The sequence below is a fragment of the Hippocampus guttulatus genome, chromosome 9 (assembly GCF_054856545.1).
Source record: "Hippocampus guttulatus isolate MCC_2025c chromosome 9, RoL_Hgut_1.0, whole genome shotgun sequence".
In the NCBI taxonomy this organism is placed as follows: Eukaryota; Metazoa; Chordata; class Actinopteri; order Syngnathiformes; family Syngnathidae; genus Hippocampus; species Hippocampus guttulatus.
In genome coordinates this window covers 4,193,967-4,208,257 of record NC_141269.1, presented here as the reverse complement: position 1 = coordinate 4,208,257, position 14,291 = coordinate 4,193,967, and the positions used below count along the sequence as shown (strand labels likewise).

Below are 14,291 nucleotides of genomic sequence, written 5' to 3'. Positions count from 1 at the left end.
TTCTGGGGGGTTTTGTCAAGCAAAAACAAAATTGGGTTTGCCTTAAATTATTGTCAAATTATTAAATCTAATAAAGTATCGCTTTGGCGCCATCTTGCGGCGCAATTGTGTCAAAGAACTATGCTGAAGTGAGGGGAGGGGCATCATTTAATATGACCATAGTAACATCGTGTTTTGCCACAAAATTGTGGCATCTACAGGCAATTTTAACTTTTTCCGTGGTGTGCTTTCAATGTTTCAAAACACAAAAAAGGTACTCCAGACAAAAAATGCCACAAAGACCAAAGAGTCAGTAAAAATATCTTTTTACATTATGTACAAAATACAAATACAGTTTATGTACTAAAATGTACACACTCTCAATGTGCGAAGCCTCGCCAGTGCTTGTGTTCAATAAAAACCAATATTCACTCTGATTAACTTATCTGTAACCATTTCTGAAAAAGAAAAACAGAAATGTATGTGTTCACAGAAACGGGAACATATGCATACATTGTTGAGATTTACAGGAGGGAAAAGATTGACATTTATTACAATCATTATTATTATCTTTTTAACACAACTCTTGCACACTCGAGGACTAAAGTAAAAAAAACATGCCAAGTCTGATTTTACTAGTGATCACGAAATACACATTGTGAGTCTTTGGGTTATTCTACTTGCAAGTATTATGGACCACGTTAAAAAAAAATGACAGAAGGTAGCCAATAAAAATAGCGCCCAATTTTTCAGTTTGCTTTTTTCCCCTCCTTTTTATCGTAACTGTAAGGACTTTTTTTCTATTTCAGATTTTTTAAAAAACAGAAACATGCCTTTCAACAGATAGAGAATAAAGTCTGAATTTGCGGGACAAAGTCAAAACCAGACAAAGAATAATTTTGCGGGAATAAAGTAATAGTACAAGAATGAAGTTGCTATTTTGTGAGGAAAAAGTCATAAAATGAGCTAAGGTATAACGTCTTGATTTTACCATTAAAAAAAAGTTGTAAGATTATCAATGATTATTATGCCACAGTTTTAACATTGTAATGTGAGAGGAAAAAAGAAGTCACGGGCAGTCTGGAGTCAAAATAAAGTCATAATTCTATGAGACAAGAAAAAAAAAGTTATGGAAAAACTGTTAAAATAGCTGTAAGAATGAAGCCATGTTTTTTACATTAAAAAAAGGTGTGGAATAATCAACATGTGTGTTCTTATAAAATGATTTTTTTAACCCAAAAAAACAATTTCGGCCTCACACATTACCTCCATTTTACATTTTTTTTTGGTATGAAAAAGAATTATTTTCTGCTTCCAATGAGCTCATTAAAATTTGTCTCTCACAAAGTTTCATGTTATTTTGTTCTTTTCCTTGTAAAATTCCGAACTTATTTGTGCAAAAATACAATTATGGCTTGCAGTATTACAGCTTTGTTTCTCATTATTATTATTATTATTATTAATAAAAAAAATCCTCATTATACAGTTCAATCTTTTTTTTCCCCCGTGAAATTCCAGTTTCTCACACCATTTGCAAAATTTGTTTTTGTGTCTTACTAAAACCCTGCAGAATATTCATTTAGGTCTTGCAAATGATTACAGCAATTCTGTGACTTCATCCTCACATCTATATCATTTAGTTTTTTTCTATTTTTACGGGTGGCCCATAATACTAACAAAACAATCTTTTAGCTACTCGCAAACAGTCTTTTACAGAGGTCATGTCATACGTTAAATCTCCAACAAATATAAAGTCTCTCATACAAAAATATCGCGCACCATCTTTTTTTTTTTTTAAATAGCATGTCGTCCACATAATTTTTTTAAAGACTTCTATGGCAAAATGTGAGAAAGGTTGTCGTTGTGGTACAAACGGACACAAATAAATTAGTAGACATTACAAGCGGGATTTTTTTTGGGGGGGGGGGGGGGTGAAGATTTAAGGTTCTACGCTACCACCAACCACCGGACAAACCATCATGACACTGAAGTCTTTAATTTGGCGTGTTTTTTTTGCTCAGATGAATTTGGTGGGCTCTCTTTTGCTGATGAGGACCTCCAGTAGCTTCAATTTGGCTTTGACATGCTTGTACTCGTTGTACTCGGTGGCAAGAGGCGAGCGGTCCTCCTTTTGAACGTTCCTGAGAAAACATGACCACAGTTATCTGGGTTTTGGTTTGATTTAAATAGAATTGGTTTTGCGCTTCGGAAGACAATGCTTTTTCCAGACCTCCAAATGCATCAAATCAAATTCGGTACTTTTCCATACTTTGATTGCAAACCTGTTCTTACCTCCCATTTTGTCGAAAGAACTGCTCCTCAAACTCTTTGAGAGTCTTGCGGATTTGTTTCTTCTCTTCTCGGGTCTCCTGGAGTTGCTCCACTAGCTCTTGTCTACAAGTTGATGACAAAAATCACGTATGAAAAGCAATCTGAATTACACGAGTAATGGGTGCAAGTTTAGATCCTGAATTCCACCCGCAAAACGCCATGTCGCAGACTTTTTGCGAGTGGCGTATTTTGTGGTGAATCGTATCCTGCCGTTATTAAAAGCTTACGTGGTGGCGGAGTGCAGGTTGGACAGCCGCATGTCCGTGACGTTCTTGGAGGGCATCAGTTCGTCAACTGGGGAAATGAATCCGTCCACGTCCTCCTGACCCAAGAAGCTGAACACGTTCAGGTCGGGACGAGTGGTCACAGAGAACTGCAGCTTGGCGTCACCGTCGTCCTCCGAGCCTTCCTCTTCCTCCTGCGTGGGGAAAGTGAGCTTGAAATGGGGTTCCAGACTGGCCGTGACTTGTGGAGGCTGTCCCAGACAGGTTGAGACTGGCTGGGAATCGACACGACTGATCAAGTTAGGCTGTGATTGGCAGCAACTGGTTGAGACTGATTGCGACTAGCCGTGACTGGTCGAGTCCGGTTGAGACTTAAGCCTAAGTGACTGATCCAGTCAGGTTGAGACTGGGCGTGACTAGTTGAGTCAGGATAACACTGGACGGCTAAGGCTGAGACTGGTCAAGTCATGTTGAAACCACTTGAGACTGGTACTGACTGTTTGAGACTGGTCAGGTCAGGTTGAGACGACCTGAGATCGCTGCAGACCGTTTATGATCAGCAGTAACTGGTCAAGTCAGGCGAAGACTGGTCCAGATTGCTCAAGACTCGCCATAACAGGCCAAGTTAGGGGACAGGGTGAGAAACCGTCTGTGACTGGTCAAGTCTCAGTTGCCGATCGAGTCAGGGCGAGACTGGCTGCAATTAGTTGAGTCAGGATGAGACTAAACGATTCAGACGGAAACTGGTCAAATCAGGTTGAGGCGGTTTGAGAGTGCTCGTAACTGACCGTGGCTGTGATTGTCCAAGTCAAGTTCAAATTGGTTGTAACAGGTCAAATTACGTTGAGACAGATAAAATTGGGCAGTGATTGGTCGAGTCAGAATGAGACTGCTTGAGATAGGTAGGGTCCGTTTGAGACTGGCTGTGACTGAGTAAGATTAGTCTTGAGTGGTCAAGTCAGGTTGCGAGCGCTCGCGTAAGGTTGACTCCTCAAGACTGGCCGAGTCAGGTTGAGACAGACAAGCCATGATTGGTCAAGTCAGACTGAGACAGAGTCAGGCATTTTCAAGTCGGGTCGTTATAAGTAAAGTTGGGTAAAGGCTACTCGAGACGTTGCATTGACTGATTGAATCAAGCCAAGACTGGCTGTGTCAGGGCAAAGCTGTCTGAGATTGCTCAACATCAGTCAAGAATGGTCTCATCAGACCCAGACTGGGTATGATTTGGGTTAGTGGTTAACAATCATAGACACCTTTTCTTACCCCAACTGTTAGTTAGTAGAATCATATTCAAAACATGATCTGTCCAGGTGCAAGTCTGTGCTACATCATGTAAAAACATGGAAAATGAAAATAACAATAAATTCATGCTCCACAGCAAAAACCTCGATGTCAGGAATATACACACACACCAAAATAAAATTAAACCTTCTCAAAGAAGACACAAATGCATTGAGAGGTTTTGCCTTGGTGGAGGTCACGCCAATGTATACTTGTTACATCTTTATACGATTTATGTTGAGCATTTGGTGAGAACCGTGTTAGTAAAATGTCTCAAAAGCAACCATGGCGACAACAAACCTAAAAAGCAACCACAAGCTACTGATTCAACAAGAAAACAGCGGGCAGCTGTCCAATCAACAGGCAGCCACGATGCGGGACGTTTATGGCAGGAGTGGGCAAACTTGAGAGCTCAAGGGCCACATTTGATTTTTAAAATCGAATGAAAACAAAAACGTGAAAAATTAAAAGAATTTAGGAAAATAGAACAACATAGTCACATTTTCAATTTGAGGATAAATTGGTTGAGTTTCATCAAACAATGAACGCCAATTTTGCATTGTATTCAGAATTAACGTAATAATTCACCAAAAATGAATAGATACATTTGAATAACCCAATTTTATGAGAAAAAAAAAGATGCATCAATGCTCAACGGGCCGGAGTGAAGAGTAGAGCGGGCCTTGTGTGGCCCTCGGGCCATATCTTGCCCACCCCTGAGGGTAGTCAATAAATAAACAAATAAATAAAAGGTAAAAAAATGAAATCAATGGAAGGAGGGCGGGAGGGAGTTGACTGATTACGTAAGCAGCATCACCCCTTTCACCTTGACGTCGTCGAAGAAAAGCGCGGTTACGCCCTCGATAATGGGCTGCAGCAGGGGGCCTCGGCGCTTGCTGGAGGGCGAGCCCTGCGGTGACGTCGAGAAGTAGCCGTTAGCCGGCGTGGAGGTTACAGCGCCGCCGCCGCCGCACTGGCCAGACGGACATGTTTTGCGTTAGCATCGCAAACAATACCATGCCGACAGTTTCATGGGGGCTTGGTGGAAATGGAACGGTGGGAGTCGGGTTCCCCAAGGCGGAGAAGTTAGCGCGTCAGTCGGTCATTCATGGTCAGCTACTGAGAGAAGGTCCTGTACTTTCTGCTTTCTTATCTTTAGTCTGATGGGGAACTGTTATTTTGGTAACCCCAGCCCCCGCCCCCCCCCCCAAAAAAAATTAAAAGGCTGCATTGCCCAAAAGTGGAAAATGAAAATATTTATAAATATACAGAAAAAAAATGACATACAAAAATAATTAAATACACTATTAACCAATTGAATATTAAAAGTAAAAGTAAAACTAATGAAAAAATAAATCAAAATAAAATACACATAAACAGATACAAATAAAAATAAAGCAAAAATAATTGAAAATAAATCATCACAATCAAAAAACAGTGTTATTTCGATTGCTTACATTTTCTTAACTTAAAGAATAAATACAATATTACCACCTTAAATTGAATTTACAATATTACAGTCAAAAGGTAACAAAGGGGAAAAATGACATTTTAAATAAAAAATAAAATAAAATAAAAAATACATGAATAAAATGAAAAAAAAAGTAGCACTAGAATAAAATTTAAAAGGAAATCCAAAGAACACTGAAAAATAAAATGGTTTCATCATTAATTTTTTTCACCATCTATCTTAAGGTCATTTCTTCGAATGTCCATCTCTAAAGCATGCTCCACTACACTATCAAGTTCTTTCTTCTTGTATGAGGAAATACATGAATAACAAATACACACACACACACACACACACACACACACACACTTACACCATTATGGACTGTTGTGGTTTACATCTCTACTGTGTTGAGTGCGAATTCTTCCACTCACAGTCTTAACAGTGGCTTCAAAGTGCAGCTCGCAGATGCAGGAAAACATAAAACTGCTGCCACGGGCGGACGATGTCAGAGACAAAAATGTGCCGGCTTCATTCAAATCTCCGGCATGGGATAAATATCAGTTTCGCCACAGATTACAAAAACTAGGGAGTAAAAAGTATGAACAGACATTTGACTTTGCATCGCTTGAAACGCGTCTCCGTATTTGAACGGACACACAAGCAACATGACCAAGAGTCTCCCCGTGTGTTCGCATCCTGATACAACACTTGCTGGACATATGACAGCTGAGCACCTCGAAAAAAACAAAAAACAAAAAAAAAACATGTTGCAGCCACAAGGCCCAAAATTGCCCTTTGACATCAGCTTTCGTTTTAATGGCACGACATTTATAGATGGGCTCACAAAGGCTCTTCACCGGATTGACTCCAATCGACATTTTTGCGAGTGTTTTTGGGAGGATTGAACTGTGCACATCATTTGCATACCTTTGCAAGAATAATACAGACCGAAGCATCGCGGAAACTACAAAGACAGTGGGCCCAATTTGCGTGATGCGAGGGGGGGATTACAGAAAGACCGTTACGTAACGACATTCAGCGGAGATCATTTCTTACATAATGAACAATGGTTAACAAATACAGGAAAGGGCGCAATGTTTGGGGGCTTTTTTTTTTTTGCAGCGCCTGCCGCACACGTGTGCCCACAGCCGGCCCCGTCTGACACGAAAGCCAACAACATGAGCCGGGATTAAGCGCCCGCAGACGTTTGGACAATGTGCTCTCGGCACGAGCGAGGGTGGTGGGCAAAAAAAAAAAAAAAAAAAAAAAAAAGAGAGGGTTGAATTATTTCACGGTGACTTACAATGACCGGGATGGTCGAGGCTCGGGACAGGATCTGCTTGACCAGCCGGTACCTGTCATACAATGGCTTCATGATCTCCCTCTCACTCTTGGTCACCTGAGAAGATGAAAAACAGGGAAGGCTTATTATCATAGCCGTGCTGCTGTCTTGGTTCAGCAATAGAGTTCGAACGGAATCAGCGGGGAAACTCTCTTAATAATCGCGTCAGTGACCAGAGATAATCACCGTGACCGCTTGAGTCATTGTTCACACTCCACTGGCAATCTGGGTCACGGGGGAATTGGAAGCAATCTTATTTTCAGGGGCTGGACCCAAGGGACTGCCAGGAGATCAGGTAAAAGGTAAAGCAACGCCTGTTTAATTGATTTATTTACTTTAGTTTTTCTGGCAATCGGGTCAGGGTGTCCCCCCCCCTCTATTGCCCGAAGACGGCTGGGATAGAGCACCACAGAGAGGCGGAGACGCAAACAGGCTAAGCTAAGTTTGTGTTCAAATGTTGTCACTTATATGTATCCACTGATCAGGTAGTCGAAACGGGACAATACCTGGGACTAATAATAAACCCAAGCCTAAAATGAATCAAAACTTAGCGAATTTAAGCAACAAAAGTGAAAAATGAAATTAAAAACTAGCAATAATGGAAATATCCATCACCATTATAACCCTGCAAGGCACCGTTACAGTGATAAACAGACGAGGTAAAAAGTGTCGTCACCATCCAAAAGTGTTGACTTACAGGTCGCCCATGGATGCTCTCGTAGTAAAGGAGAGCTTTCTGCAGGGCCAGTTTCTCAGCTCCGATCTGTTCTCTGGTCATATCCTGCCAGGATGGAACACACTGCGTCAAACGTCAACGGCTATCGTCTGACAATTTTTATGGTGCGATCCAACCGCAAGGACGGTGCTTACCTTGATGTCCTCGGGCCGGTCGACCTCCTGCCGTTTCTCTTGCAACTTCTTGAGGATGCCCTCTAGCGTGTTTTCCACGGGGGGCTTGGGCACCTTCTCCTGGGCGGGTTTCTTCTCCAGCTGCGACCCGAAGCTCTTGGGCAGCGTGTTGCTGCGTTGCCGCGTCAACGGCGGCAGGTCCTCCTCTGATTTCATCAGCTTGTGTTCTGGGAAAGAAAGGACAGAGGTCGTTGGTGTTTCTCCTTCATTTGGCGCTTGCGGGCTGTTTCTCGGTGGTTACCTTTGAGGTCTTTGCGCAACCTGGCTAGCTCGTTCATCCATCGCAGCACCTCTGGATTTCCAGCTTTGTCGCTGTGGGAAGGCTGGAAAAAAAAGGACATATTAAACCCTCATGTGATCACGGGTCAAAATAACCCGTCCAACAAACAAACAAAAAAATCATAAAATCATTGTGGTGTCAAATTGTGTGATTATTTTTATCGAAATAAGCACGAAAATTAAGTTTCAGATTTAAAAAATAAAAACAACAATTATCATTAGCAACAAAGAGCATGTGCCGCATCTCTAAGTTGTATGAGGGTCTTTTTTTTTAACGCATAAAAAAAAGAAGAAAGGTCTATTTTACTAAGTGCCGGCATTTTGCATTAAAAAACCCCCCATCTATTTAAAAAAAATCAAAATAGCATCTCACAAAAAGCATTTTTCTAAATTGCCTGGGTGAAAAAACAAAAACCAAAAAAACCCATTCATTCCCACTGTATTTCTTATACCGCAGCTTGGTAGTTCTCAAATGTTTTAAACCAAGTACCACATCAAAAACTACTTAGCGCTCCAAGTATCCCATTAAAATACACTAGCGTAGTCGCTCTAAGTGTTTGTATTGTCATTGCTGCACTTAAACGTAGGAAAATAGAAAAGTGCACATTCAACCGGATTAGTTATAAAAGTTAAATACAACTGAACTGCCTTTAACCAACCTACAATGTTTTAAAGTTTTTAAAAAATAGTTTTAGCCACTGTAGCATTCTGCACAGTTTAAAGATTCACTCAGAGATCCACCCCTCACACATCATATTTGAGCCCAATTCAACACACATGTACATGTGGATTAATTCATCTCCAGTTCACAGAACATCGAACAACAATCCGCGACAGATTGATTGATTGATGTCGCATACGGTCTCGTGTCCACTTACCCGGTATTTCCGCTCATCCTCAAACCTCTCCTCGAACCTGTGGATCTTCTTCTTTAGAACGTGTATCCTCTTGGTGAGCTGGGCGGTGGTCAGCTCCTCCTTGTCGTCATCGCAGGACCCCAGAGAGGAGCTCCTCCTGCGACTACACAGATTTAAGTCATGACAATGAAAACACCATTATTACACTGCCAAAAACGCAAATCAAACAAAATGTTAAACAACCCATCAAATGGAGGTTGTTCTTTGCCTGCCAAGATATTTCATTTTACCGGGGGGGCATTTACCTGATGAAGGAGTGGGCATTGGGCGGCGACGGCGGCACTTCCGTGTCGTCCAGATACTGCTGGCAGCGGCCATAGGCGTAGAAGCGAGGGGACGGCATGGGGTCGCTGTCTTCCTCCAGCAGCTGGCGGATGAGGCGGCCGCCGACGCCCGGTGATAAACGGGCTTCCTCCCGGTCTGGGTTCTCTCGCTGTAGCGACGAGTAAGCCGGCACGGGTTCTGTTTGACACGCACGTGTAACAAAGAGGGCACTTGCTCAAGTACACGTACTCAAAATGATTCAAGCGTAATTGTAGTTAGTTTTATAAATTATGATTCGCACATGTTATTATTTCCATTTTGAACACAGTTCACGAATATGGTTCGCGATAAGAGTGCAGTGCAATTGAACTGATGAGTCATGGCTCATTAAAAATAACTTATACGTGTAGGTATAAATAATATTTTGTGCTGACTTATTACATGTAATTGTACTTCGGTGTGAGTATTTACATCCCAAAAGGTTACGCGAACCACAGATGCTGAAGTGCAGAGAAATGATTTTAAAAACAGGACTATTTATTAATTTACTATAAATATTTAGTTCTTAAATAATAATAGGATGGATAGAATATTGATTTTTTTTTAACAGCCACTTCGGTCACCAAATATGAAAAGAGACAAAAACAAATCATTCATGTACCGACCGCATGAATAACATTTCATCTACAATTATCACATTTGATAATGTTGCAGCATATTTCCTGATGAGCGCTATATTGCCAGGCTATTAGTGTCGTTCTAAATGAGGGTAGTTCGAGCGTGGGTTTTTTTTTCTCCCCCTCTCCCTCCCTTGTTTCTTTCTGACTTTCGGGTTGAGTGAACGCTGGCGCGTTTTGGCTGCCGCTGCTCAACCCGTATTGTTTTGTGTTTTTTGTTATTGTAAAGTGTCCTTGGGTGTCTTGAAAGGCGCTTATAAATAAAATCTATTATTATTATTATTATTACATAGCCTCATTGTGTGGCGGCACAGTGGGTGACTGGTTAGCACGTCCGCCTCACAGTGCGGAGGTGCAGGGTTCGATTTTGGCTCTGGCCTCCCTGTGTGGAGTTTGCGTGCCTCTGTGGGTTTTCTCCGGGTACTCCGGTTTCCTCCCACATTCCAAAAACATGCACGGCAGGCTGATTGAACACTCTAAATTGTACCTAGGTGTAAGTGTGAGCGCGATGGTTGTTGGTTTCCGTGTGCCCTGCAATTGGCTGCAACCGGTTGAGGGTGTGCCCAGCCTACTGCCCGAAGACGGCTGGGATAGGCTCTAGCACCACCCTTGTGAGGATCAGCGGATGAGAAAATGGTTGGATATCCTCATTATGATGTTTTCATCAATTTTCATTTTGGCTGTAAGAAATCTATTTTTTTTGGACACACTTAAGTTATAACCCCTCCGAAAACCAAGATAAATTCAAAAAACAAACAAACAAACAAAAAAACCCTAAAAAAGCAGAACATTATGGGACTAGTACTAACAGCTGGTACTGGGTGTTATTTTTAATTTTTATACAAATATATTGTATATTACAAGTCCGGGGTAGGCTTTCAACTGAAACTTGTGCATCACTTGATAGTGTTTGCTACTATAAGAAATATTTGTCGGGACTCTTTAGCTGGATGAACGAGAACATTTTTGTCCAGTGGGAGCACGGTCAAGAGATAAAAAGCAAACCCTCTGCGCTCGTTTTCCCTCACTGCTCGTGTTCAAAGACAAAAAGAGGACCGAGTGTTCCCATAGCAGCGTGCTAAATCTTCCGTCGCTGGCAAAGTCACCGGACAGCAACACAACTACCCCCCTCCCCCCTCCCCAGGACCTCCAGTGGGAAAGCTTCCACTGGGACTTTCTGTCTCTCTATTTTGTGTTTATCCACTTGTCTCCGCCCGGGCCGTAATTATGTCGACTGACAATCCTCGCTCTATTAATAATGCTTGGCGCTTTCTCGGCGGGATAATGTCAGGGGCGCCACCCCCCGCTGAGAGGTACGCTTTGTTCTCTTAGTACCTCGCCCCATATGGCGGGGCATTAAATAATGTGTACATGTGCGCTGGAGAGAGCCGCAGCTTGTAGAGAGAACACCGCTACGGTGTATATGCGGCGTCTTTCACACAAGAGAGACGGCGACAGATGATGTGGCATTTATACACTTGTGCCTTTTGCAGAATGTTCTGTACTGTTTGCACAATACGCACACATAAATATATCCGAAACTTCTTTTGGGGGGGGGGGGGGGGGCGTCAACATGGCGACAAATTCACTATCAAGTGTGTGTGTATACAGGTGCAAAAGGTACGCATTAAAGGGAACCCAACCTGACTCCCCACAAAACGCCGCAGGTTTCCCGCCCGTGCTCAGGAATGAAAAAAGAGGAAAAACAAGTCAAGCATCAGGAAAAACATTGAAGGTGTCAGTTCACAGCAGGGAAAATACGAATGGCCTAAAAGTGGAGCTGCATATTTTGCTTAAATTCGCCCCGGGGTAGAGGGAGGCTTCGATCTTCCTAGAACTCCATGTACGTACGTGCCCTTCATCGCGCAGGAGAAAAGCTGTCGCGCCTAAATGTCCTCGTTAGCATCGCTCACAGAATCCTTTTCAAATCGGCAGCGTCCAGATGAAGTGCGCGAATGAAACACAATACATGCCAGCTTGCCATTTAGCTAAAGGTTGACAAAATGTTGCAGAACACTGAAGCACGTTGCCATGCAGACCAGAAAGGTCATTGTGATGACTTCTCCGGCAGACACGTTCGCAGGCGTATATACTGTACTGCAGCCGATGGAGCGAGAAATTAGTCGCTGGACAACGAACAGAAAAATAAAACATTGTTTCAGATTTTAAATACATAAATAAATGAAATCCGAATTTTTAAAAAAAATAGTTTAAAAAGGGCGGGGGAATGCCTTACCTGTCCAACATACTGTATGTATTCTCAATTTTTTGGATTAATTTTTATTTGAAACAACCCATAACATATTTTCGATAAAACATTACATTTGATTTGTAAGTTGTTTTGTTTAAATAGGGTTCGTGTGAGGTGACCTGCCTCCCAGGCACACGTACTAATCCACCCGTGTCGCAAAACGGAAACTATTGCCCAAAAGATGACACACACGGACACTTTTTTAAAGTGATCTAAAAAAAATTTTTTTTTAAAAAGGAAAAAAAAAAGAATTCACTGAACCACTTGATTCACTGCTAACTCGCAGCGTAAAAATTGTGTTTTACTTTCATTAATGCCCCTGTACATCATATTTAATGCGTCTTAATACTATTTAATACATTCATTTTCACAAAATCCATTTAATGACTTTCAATATTTTTGGATGAGCTGCAGAAACCACGTATATACAGGTACAATTTTTTTTTAAAGTAGGCTTGAAAAAAATTGTAAGACAAAATTGAAAAGGATGTGATTAGGGAGCTCTTCAGGTGAAATGTAAACAGAGCTCCCAACTTGTACGGAAAACAAAGCTGCTTTTAAGGAATAGCATAAGCAGCCCGACTTAAAAGTTTTATCTGAACAGGGGATTCTCACGCAACAAGCTTGCTCTGCGTAATATGTAACAATGGTAAATTGAGGCAAAAACGTAGCCATATTTAGTAACACACATGCTTTCAGTGCCACTCGAATGGAACGCGACAAACACACGAGAGCAGGTCGCACCTTCTCGTTGGCGCATCTGCAGCCAACGGGAGGCTTTGGGCGGCAAATCTCCGCTGGCAGACGTACAAAGATGCAGCACAGGTGACTGCCGGGACGGTCATGACAGACGCTGCTGGCACAAAGTCCACTGGGACAAAAGTGTCGCCCGCATGCACGCCGTCTGCATACAGTGCGCGTACGGCCGAACGATGCTACAATCGCAGCACGGCCGAGTCAGCGCGAATGAATTCACCAGACAAAGGGGGGACATTCTTTGGTCTTGACATTGTGACAAGAACGTTTCAGATCAAGGTGACAATTACGTGTCAACCAATCAACAAAAAGCAGCGTGTCTAGCTCCACTTGGAGCCAACCACTTAGCCTTAAAAGGTGCCCAAAAGTCATAGCTATTGTTATTTTCAGAAAGCGAAAATGCTAAATAAGTACACTGCGTGGCTGGGTTATAGTCCACAATATGAATTCTCTTTCACTCTGCATCCCACTGTAAAGTCACAGGGAAAGGCATCAAAAGTGGAGTTAGCTGATGAAGCCAATTGTGGAGTTGTGTTGAATCAGTCTTGGTGCTGACAAGTTTGAGTCACGTGCCTCGACTGCAACAAGGTTGGGTTCCCAAAAGAGAGCGGACTTGCATTCTAGTAGTTCTGCAGAGTGTTGGAAAGAGAATTGCAATGTTATTTTCATTACAAACAACAACGCCCCCCCCCCCAAAAAAAAATTGAATACAGCACCATTTTTTTGGAAACATACCCGGTGTTTCTCAAACTCTGCAAAACTTCGATCCCGACAGGTTACAATTGGGAGTTTTTCATTTCATTGTTTTATTTTGAGAATGTCGAAGTATTTCCATTCAAATAATTTCAACAAATTACGACTTAACTCCCGCGTTACAGTTGGTTAGTATTTACTAAGTACTTTCTGGTACTTCACTACGTAGTTACAATTGAACGTAGCGACTTACAGGGTGCTATGCAAATCTCCATTCAAAAACACACTTGCCTAATGCTTCAACAGCCCCCCACCCTCCTCCGTTTAACTTTGGAACTTGAAAATACAAAAAAAATTCCAAATGGAGAATTCCGGGTTTCTCAGGTGACTTCAAGTGACCACGATTTGAGAAACAACGCAGCTCTAACGGATGGACTCACAGCATATCCTCCGACATACATATGGTCAGTAATTACATTGAGGCAGACACACAAAGTCAAGCCCGGCAGCGGTCAACAACTTCCGCTGCAGCACTAGCGCAAGGTGGGTAACCTATGGCCTGCATTTGACCCCCTGCGCCCGCCCTCCCTCCACCCGTGCAATTCTAAACCTGGAACAGTCATGAAAGCCAGAGAAGAGAAGCCGCCAAGCGCTTATAGAATATAATAACTTAATCATAACATTTCGGGAGAAACTGCAAGTGAATGGTGAAAAAGCTGAAACTGAAATGTAGACTGTGAGACTTGGAACGATTTTAATCGGACAAGAAATGTGGAATGAGGTGTTCAATTTCGCTTGCGTCAGGATGAAACCATGTACCTCCAAAATAGTCACTTTTCTGGACACCCCAAAAAGGGCTTGACGCCACCGATATGTATGTATGTGCTCAAGAGGTCACAACATGTCAGTGTAGAAATGTAGAAAAAAAAGGGGTA

The 14,291-nt window shown here is 42.2% G+C and overlaps 1 protein-coding gene across 3 annotated transcripts in view; it reads right to left on the bottom strand.

Annotated features, from left to right (window-relative positions):
• Positions 1-289: 289 nt before the first annotated feature.
• The window catches only part of fam13a (family with sequence similarity 13 member A), a 43,927-nt gene continuing 29,925 nt past the window's right edge, over positions 290-14,291 (bottom strand). Inside the window, exons 15-24 of one of the 3 annotated variants that reach the window (XM_086119519.1) lie at positions 8,961-9,177; positions 8,677-8,818; positions 7,761-7,842; positions 7,481-7,686; positions 7,308-7,391; positions 6,572-6,667; positions 4,642-4,788; positions 2,538-2,728; positions 2,272-2,373; positions 290-2,120 (exon numbers count right to left, since the gene is read on the bottom strand). In XM_086119519.1, the coding sequence (XP_085975645.1) occupies positions 1,997-2,120; positions 2,272-2,373; positions 2,538-2,728; positions 4,642-4,788; positions 6,572-6,667; positions 7,308-7,391; positions 7,481-7,686; positions 7,761-7,842; positions 8,677-8,818; positions 8,961-9,177 (1,391 nt within the window). In that variant the 3' untranslated portion in view covers positions 290-1,996. The remainder of the gene's footprint in view (positions 2,121-2,271; positions 2,374-2,537; positions 2,729-4,641; positions 4,789-6,571; positions 6,668-7,307; positions 7,392-7,480; positions 7,687-7,760; positions 7,843-8,676; positions 8,819-8,960; positions 9,178-14,291) is intronic. The other 2 variants (XM_086119520.1, XM_086119521.1) reach the window with 2 other exon arrangements.